Source organism: Adiantum capillus-veneris, chromosome 5, assembly GCF_014529385.1.
Source record: "Adiantum capillus-veneris isolate H3 chromosome 5, ASM1452938v2, whole genome shotgun sequence".
In the NCBI taxonomy this organism is placed as follows: domain Eukaryota; kingdom Viridiplantae; phylum Streptophyta; class Polypodiopsida; order Polypodiales; family Pteridaceae; genus Adiantum; species Adiantum capillus-veneris.
In genome coordinates this window covers 120,711,207-120,720,166 of record NC_140935.1, presented here as the reverse complement: position 1 = coordinate 120,720,166, position 8,960 = coordinate 120,711,207, and the positions used below count along the sequence as shown (strand labels likewise).

At 44.7% G+C, this 8,960-nt stretch overlaps 1 protein-coding gene across 1 annotated transcript; it reads left to right on the top strand.

Annotated features, from left to right (window-relative positions):
- Positions 1-5,008: 5,008 nt before the first annotated feature.
- Positions 5,009-8,171, top strand: LOC147458005 (linamarin synthase 1-like). Its single transcript, XM_086512756.1, has 2 exons — positions 5,009-5,861; positions 6,904-8,171. Exons 1-2 carry the CDS (start codon positions 5,342-5,344, stop codon positions 7,902-7,904), a joined length of 1,521 nt encoding a protein of 506 aa, XP_086368882.1. The 5' UTR covers positions 5,009-5,341; the 3' UTR covers positions 7,905-8,171.
- The last annotated feature ends 789 nt before the right edge of the window (positions 8,172-8,960 follow it).

Below are 8,960 nucleotides of genomic sequence, written 5' to 3'. Positions count from 1 at the left end.
TCGGCAAATATTTCTACATGCCAATGAGGAAGAGGTTGCTCCGAACCAGCAAGCGCTTCCTTCCGTGATAGGGGGAGCAATGCATGGCATGTGTGGCTTCCCTCTGGATCTAACAGAATATTCTTACTACAACAATGAGGACAAAATATACAACTTCTCCTTTGGAAGTGGAATTGTCTCCTTCCATGCTAATGCTTGTGCCTTAGAACACATGTAGAAGAAGCTCTAGCCGGAGGGATAGAGACCGTATCAGGATCACCCCATGTCCAGCGTCAACACCAGCTACTCAATTCACCCCATGAACAAGCCGTGTCATAGTAGCATGAGCCTGGATCTATGTAACCAAGCCCTTTGCTAGCATTTCAATCTCATTCAAAACAATCAACCTCGAGATGCTATTTCTTGATATGAGCAATTGACTTAGAATTATGCCTATATAAAGAGTGGTAGGGCGGATGTATCCCAAAGGCATCCTTGAGCCCCTTACACTGGTATCAAAGCATAGGATTTTTTATAAAAAAAGAGGGGGCATGGTTGCATGAATATGCATGCCCATGCAAAACCGTAGGGAAGACGACAATGTGTGAAGGGAGACCAAGTCGAGGAGGTCGAGGATGAGTTTGTGCAACATTGCTAAGGTGGGGAAGGAGCCAAAACTCGGCCAGGCTCAAATGTTGAGGGCTCGGGCTCGTCAAGTGCATGGCGCCAAGAGGAGAATTTCTTGACCTTGTGGCATGGCCAACGAAGCAACAGGACGCGTGCAACCTCCCTCTCTTCCCCTTGCTTGTCGTTTGTAGAGCCGCCATGGTTTCTTGGTGAAGGTATTTTCATAGGTAAGGCGCCCAAAGGCCATACAACTTGGCCAATTAAGTTGTTAAGGGTGTGTTCCCACCACGGGACACACCCCTTATATCTTCTTTAAGGCTTGATCAAGCTCGGCAAGGTCAAAACCGCACAAAGTCCTATGTTGATGAAGCCTGACACTCGACAAAATTTTGCAAACAAAATTTTGTACCAAATTTTAGCGAGGAGGATGTGCTTCGGTGGTCTCCGTCGACCTAAACAAAAGTTGACAAAAGGGATACTGTCCTTCAATCAAAGATTCAAAGCACGGCTTTGGCTTTGATTTTGGCAACTTGTTGAATTCTTCATGAGATTCTTACGAGATCTCACACCAATTTGACAAAGTATCAAGGGTGATTTTTAAAGGCTACGGCTTTGTTTTTGACTTCAACATCAAGTTTTGGCGGTTTCTACTTGGCACGACCAAGCATGATAGGTTCAAATTGTTCTTATCCAACCACATTGGAGATAAGGTATCTTCTATTATCTTGCTAGCACGTCACACATCGCCATGGATTCATACATTAATAAGCATCATGCATTTGATTTCAAACATTCCATGCCAAATCCATTTGATGTTGCCCCACGGTCAGATACACTCATGAGGGTACCCACGCAGCACAAGGTATGGATGATAGCTATGCATTGCAGATGATACACTCATGGAGGGTACCTGTGCGACATTGGGTGCAGATGATAGCTACGAATTGCTCGATATACAAGAGTTTTGTGCCATGCAAACACGTATGTCTGTGATGGAGGAAAATTTTGCATCTTTGAATGATGATGTTACTAAATTATACAACTTAGTAAGATTATATGCAACAACATTCCAAGGACTTTGTTGATACACTTAAGCAAGAGCCCTCTGTATTCTCTACACTGTCTCACCCAAAAAGAGATTGACGATTTGTTGAAAAACACAAAGCCACCGACTTTTAAGGGAGAGGAAAGAGAACGCAATAAAGATGTAGTGAATATCTTTCTCAGTAAGTGGGATGGGATTCACGATCTGTGGCGTACTCCAAATGCAGTCAAGGCATTGCAAACATGTTTAACTTTAGAAGGCAAGGTCTATAAATGGTGGATGTCTCTCAAGGAGAAGGGCATCATACCACAGACTTGGGCAGCCTTTGAGACTGTATTTAGAAGAGAATTTCTACCCACAAATGAAGCGTACAGAAATTGATATGCTTGGAGTAAGTGTTCTATGGGACAACATAAAACATTATTGGAATATATCTCGCACTACTGGGATGTCATTCTCAAGCTGGATGGGTTAGATACCTTTCAGTAGGTGCGTGGGTTTATTCGCGGTCTGACACCAGAGCTTAAGAAGCATGTCAAGACTCAAGATCCCAAGACACTTGAAGAGGCAATAATGCAAGTTCATACTTAAGATGATTCCGATGAGAGACCATTGCATTATACTCATGTGCCTGCCACTACACATGTAATTGCATGTGCACAACATGGGCACAATAAAATAAAGTTTTTAGTAGCTGCATCGGAGGCCTCTAAAAAAACCCAAGGGGTCTAGGTGTCCTCTCTCCACTGGAGATTTTGAGAAGGCAAAAATAGAAAAACTATGTTTTACATGTTTAGATGGGAATGGCAATAAGTATTGTCCCAAGGGGAAATCTTCTGCCAAAGAAAAAGAGAGAGCAGTGCACATGGTGTAGCTGTTGCCTCTTGAGTCCTCATCTCGTAAGGTGGAGATAACACACACCGAGGTGGTACATGAATGTTGTGTCACGGCTTCCATGTGGTAGCCGACCTTTGGTCCACATGAGTTAGTGTGTTTGCATGGTTCCATCCAAGGGCACAAGGTGCGGATCTTGGTGGATGATGGTGCTTTGCACAATTTCATTAACTATATGTTAGTGAAACGGCTCAACCGTTATGAGGTAGCGATGATGACCGGCCATGATGCCGATGTGTGAGACACTCAAGTGAGAGATATTACATTGGAAATTCAAGGATACCACACATCCTTGAGTTTCTAAGTTATGAATATGGAACGGGATTGTGCCACTAGGTAGAGAGTGGTTATATAGTCTAGGACCATCACTTAAGCATAGCTACGAGCACAACAACTTAATGTTCAAATCCAATGGTGTGCACGTGCTGCTGTTGGGAGAGAAGGATGTGCCTTCTTCACCACTCATTTGTACAGGAGATCTTATGATGCTCACTTCTAATAATGAAATAGAAACATTTTTCTTGTGTTACTCCATGTTTCATTTTATTTCGAATGTAGATCATGTTTTATTTGATAATTCCTAAACACCGCATGCTTCTCTCTCTTCTATTCCATATACGCCTATTTGTCTCTCTCTCCTGAACAAGCAAATGTTGCTAACAGTTTAAAGAAAGTTTTAAAGGAATATAAAGATGCTTCTCTCTCTTCTATTCCATCTACGCCTACTTGTCTCTCTCTCTTGAACAAGCAAATGTTGCTATCAATTTAAAGAAAGTTTTAAAGGAATATAAAGATGTTTTTTCTTGCCAAGGTGTGGACAGGGGGATTCTATATAAGGAGGGCCAAGGGCCTATATAAAGGGTGGTAGGGCGGATGTATCTCGAGGGCAGTCCCTCGGTCCCTTATGTCCGCCTTTTGTAGTCATCTCTCTCTCCCTCTCTCTCTCTCACACACACACACACACACACACACACACACACACACACACACACACACACACACACACACACACACACAAGCTTCGAGCCCTTCTAGTCCCCCAAATTGTGTGCATTAACCCCCAAAATTTTACATGACAAACTGTGGTTGTTTCCAACCGACAACTTAGCTTGGTGAGTTCACATGGGAAAACTCTAAAAACATGAGAGAGTGGGAGAGATTCCTTTACTAAGAAAAATGGGATGGAAAAATAAGTGAGAGAGAAGTGCAAGAAAGGTTTTTTTTTCCTCCATTTAACGAGGAACACTTTTTCCCTTTGTCTTTACTTGTGGTTGCCATCTTGCTCCACCCCTATGGCATGGAGCCGTTTGGAAACTTGTTGGCAACATGCTGTCAATTGTTTAGTGGAAACATTCCATGTGAACACAAAAAGTTGGCAACATGTTGCAAACCACATGCCCATGTGAACTGGCTCTTAGGATTCACTTTCTGCATCATGGGTGGACATGCGAGTATAGCTTCAACTTTTTTCATGCAAGCTATCCATCAACACTCTGATCATGAACATATATGTAGAAGGATCACTCTTATGGTACTATTCTAAGAATTTTTGACAAGGCCCTCACTAGGTCTAGATATCTCCAAGGCTATTCCAAACTCACAAAAGGACACCATTTGCCTCTACAAGGTGCTCCTCAAGCATTGTTCTAAAAAATTGTGCATACTTTGTGCAGAATGCAGGTGCCCATAATTGCTTAGAGAGCATGCATCAGACTTGGTGCGAATTTGCCGATTGAAAACACACACAAAGTTGTGCTTGTTGCCCCTTGCTTGAGAAGCCTTACTCCATGGACATCTTGCTCTCCCTGAGGCTCAGATTCCCCAACATCCCCACTCGCTTGCTGTCCCTTTTGCTTCACCCAGGTCGAGGCCCCTCTCACCCCACCCCCTTCCCAATGCCCGGCCAATTCGAAGTTCCCCTGCAAGCAACTCAAAATTCCTTGCCACTTCAAGGCTCCAACTCATCACATTCTTTGCCAACGTGGCCCAACTCCTCGTCGGAGACCCCCACATAAGCTCGTCGGTCCTTGTTTACTTCATTTGCCTATGTTTACTTTTGTTAGTATACGTGGATGGCGAAGATCTCCCCAAAAACCGCGCGCGACTTCTGTGTCCTCGATCCCATGGCTTGGTCTTCTTTTAAGACACCGTGTCGAATAGTCCTGAGGAGGGGCCAGGGCAATCTGAACCTACCTTTAGAAATGTTAAACATAGGCTTAAAATGAAGGTGAAAGGTGGTACTCGAGGTGCGGGGCAGCGGGAAAGTAGGAGGTGGCACGTCCCTTGTGCTTTCAAATTCTAGCTGACCAGTGTAGGAGTAGGAGTAGGACCCTCCAACACTCCGGACTCGGCCCTCGGGAGGCCAAGGAATTTGGCATTTTTGGGGTCTTCTTTTGAGGCCAAGAATCGTCTGTAAAAGCAGCTGCATTTTCCTTGTCAACTTGCCGAGTTTTGGTCTATTTACGAAATTCCGGGTCTCAACAGCGTGTCAAAAGGTATGGATTCCTGCTGTGGGTGGGACGCCGTGGGAGTGAAATGTGGTGAAATGCGTGTGTGAGACGGTGAGAGGCTGTGTATGCGTGGAGTGTGCTGTTGTGCTGCTTGGTTTCACAAGGATTGGTAAGCCCAGAGAGAGAGAGAGAGAGAGAGAGAGAGAGAGAGAGAGAGAGTAGGCACTCTGCTTAGCAGTCGAGAGGTGCTCCCGAGAGAGAGAGAGAGAGAGAGAGAGAGAGAGAGAGAGAGGATGAATAGTTCTCCTCAGTAGGTAAGCACTCTCTTTCGACAGTTGAGAGTGACATGGGGATCCTGGAGGACCGGAAGGGCACCGATGCTGACAATCAGCAAGTGCAGAGAAGACCTCATGTGATTGCTGTCCCATGTGCATTTTTTGGGCACATCACTCCATTCATGGATCTATGCCATCTGCTGGCCGGGAATGGCATGCTGGTCACGCTCATCACAACGCCCCGCTTCAAAGATAGGATCACGATCGAGGAGGGGGCAGATATACGGGTAGGGCTGGTGGACGACAGATTACCTCCGAGCTACCGCCCCAGCATTAACGATATCCCCAATTACTTGCACCACTTTGAGCTCATGCGGTGGCCTGTTCAGCATTATCTTGTTGCTCTCTGTTCGGAGGCCTCCACTCTGCCGCTCACTTGCCTCATTTCTGACTCCCATCTTGGCTGGACCCAAGACATCTCCGACGACCTCGGCATCCCCCGCGTCTGCTTCCTTACATCTTCCACCATCGAGTTTTCTGCTATTTTTCATCAGCCCCTTCTTGTTTCAATGGGTGTTCTTCCCCTCAAAGGTAAACGCTTTTCTTTTTGTATGTGTGTACTGTATAGGTTCTTTTTTGTGATGGAAGACCTTCACGGTTTGTGGCTATGCCATAGCGGTGCAGGTAATATGTATTTGACACATCGCATATAGTGCTATGGGTACACTTTATCCTTTTAGGGATGCTTTCTCAAGAAGTTTGACAGCTTATCAGGAGATGAAGAGCTTAGTTTTTGCTGAACAAATATATGAACCAATGGCAAAAACTGAATGGCATAGTAGTTTAACATTTTCCTGAATTTTGCAACCATAGCGAATTTGCGCCAGGTTATCCTTTGGTTTGTGGTGTAATACACATAGTTTTTTTTCAATCAATGTAAGTTTTCCATGTACACACACACACACACACACACACACACACGCGTGTATATTTATGTATTGCCTTTCTTGCTTTGCACCTTAACATGGTTCTAGAAGGCTTATGTGATCAACACAGGAGCCAATGGTCCATTCAATCCCTTCCCATACCACTGAACAAGTTTGAACTTTCACAAATAAAAGAAAGATTGCTGAAAGAGCAGGCTGTAGATACAGCCCAGGCACACCCAGCCTCGAGGAAGATTTGGCTCCCATGACACCATTGTATTTAACTGTTGTTTGTCATTTGAACATTTCTGACAAGAACACTGCCCGTGGAATCCACCTCAAGATGTGTAAGTGTAGCATGTGAGTTCAGCCCGGAGAGGTTTTTTCTAGTTTCAAAGAGTTTACAGAATTACATTCACAAGAGGGGTTCAAAAATAAAAATTTGAAAAAAAAGTATAGGTTTATGAAGGAAAAGGGGTCATTTTATTCATGGTGAAGTGTATGTGTAGAGGGATTTTAAAGTTGCTTCTTGAACGCGCACGTGCTATAGGTGATTTTTGAAGGGTGGACTCCCCGAGGAATGCTGCCATTCTTGTTGATTTGTGAATGCTTAACATGTGGCACAGTGGCATGATGCATCTTTTTTGTTTTTTCTTCACAAACTTCACCATGTTCTTATTACCTGTTTGTTTTACCTGTGTGACTAGCTAGAACTGATGATACCAATCCATCCAGCGACATCATATCCTGCATTCCAGGCGTTCCGCCAGTCCATCGCACTGAGATGCTAACATTCCAACAAGTCGAAGACAGCTCGGATTTTGAATTTCAGTATTTCTCGCGGAACTGCGGTAGAGCTGCAGAAGCTGAGAGGCTCTTAACCACCTCCTTTTATGATCTGGAGATTCCTATGGTCGAAGCGCTGTCGAAAAGCAAGGTGAATGTCAAGCCAATTGGACCAATGGTTCTCCTAATTAACAAGCTAGGAGCTTGTTCAACAAATAGGCACACAAAGCCACTGCCCAAAGTCGAAAAATGGGAGCAATGGCTGGACAAGCAGGAGGCCAAGTCAGTGATTTATATTGCTTTTGGGAGTGTAGCAAACTTGACAGAAAAAGAGGTGAAAGCCATAGCTGGGGGGCTAGAGCTAGCTGAGAGCAAGTTCATATGGGCATTGCGAGAAGGTTTAGTGGAAGGCATGGACGACCCTTTTCCAGTAGGTTTTAGGGAGAGGGCTGAGCAAGAGGGAAGGGGATTAGTGGTGCCATGGGTATCTCAAAGGCGCCTTCTCGACCATGCCGCAATTGCCGCCTTTCTCACTCATTCTGGGTGGGGATCTTCAATGGAAAGCATTCATGCAGGAGTGCCTGTACTGTCTTGGCCCTTGTATGGAGATCAATGCCTTAACTGCAAGCTTATTACAGAGATTTGGAGAGCTGGTGTCAAGGTTGGTAGTGGGCTCATTTATGATAGACGCTCTCTTTTGTCACCGCAACATGTTGCCAGCTCCATATCCACCCTTTTCTCCTCTCCTGAGTATCGCCACAACATAAAGAAGCTTCAAGATCTTGCCTTTCAAGCCTGCGCACCTGGTGGGTCTTCTTATGAGAACTTTTTTGAGTTCGTGCGAGATATGCATGCTCTTGCCTGTGGCAGCAAAGTCTACAAGTCTAATAGAGGAAGGGAAAATGGAACTAAACTAGCATGATAATAACGTATATCAATTACCCTTTGCTTATGCCAAGCAAGCCTTATTGGCCAAACTCAACCCCATTAATGTTCTTAGCACTCTGTATTAGCATTTGAAATCACTGTTTGCTTTTTGCCAGGCAATGTTGCACCTATATTGATATTAGAACCTTGTATAAGCACTTACGATCAAATGATCGATAATTCCGCTCCCGTGGGTTTTTCTCTTGGTCAGTCCTTGCATGATCTCTGAATGTAAAGGTGTCAGTACCAAGTTTCTTTGCAATGGCCAAGCTACCTGCCTTAATGTGTGTTGTTTCACACCGGAAAGGTGATTATGGCGCAAAAAGATTTATAATTTTTATAATGTAGGAAAACGGAGTCTTTTTCAGTGTTTTTCATACAATGCATAACATCATAAGATTTTGAATTTTTCTCATGTGGAAAAACGGAGTCTTTTAGTTGAGCCGGGGTCCCTTGCCCCCAATCGTATCTAGCTAGGTATGCGGTGCCTCCCTCAGAGAAGCTCATGATCTTGAGGTAGGTCACAATGTGGGAATTATTGTGAGAAATTGTCCAAAACTTCTTGTGAGCATCAAGTGGGAGAGGTTAGGGAAAACCTTTGCAGGAGGGGAGGTGCAAGTCGAGGGTCTTCCCCCCGCTTTCTTCACTTGCTGTCGTTACTTCTCCCTCGGGCCCTCGTGGAGCTCATGCTAGGGCTGGTGATCCTCCTTTTTGCCTTCCATGTACGACAGTCGACGTCAAATCTGAAATTGAGAACCCTTATCCACGTGCCATCACTATTCTGTGTGAAACAAGGTGAAAACCGAAACGTAGCACCATTTTGCTTGGATTGCACTTATGGTGGCCTTGGTGTTTTTTTAATCTTATTAAGTGAAATTTCGATGGATTCTCCGTTTGGGGAAGATGTCACGTGGAGAGAGAGAGAGAGAGAGAGAGAGAGAGAGACTCTCCATGCGTCAGGAGGAGGAGCGAAGGATGCGCACCGATTGATGAAGACGAGGTTGGGAGAGAGACGGAGAGCTGAGGTCGGAGCTCTGCCCTCAACAGCTTG

Coding starts and splice junctions, on each gene's coding strand:
- LOC147458005 (XM_086512756.1), top strand. CDS start 5,342: ATGGGGATCCTGGAGGACCGGAAGGGCACCGATGCTGACAATCAGCAA. Junction 5,862..6,903: donor GGGTGTTCTTCCCCTCAAAG/GTAAACGCTTTT, acceptor CTGTGTGACTAG/CTAGAACTGATGATACCAAT.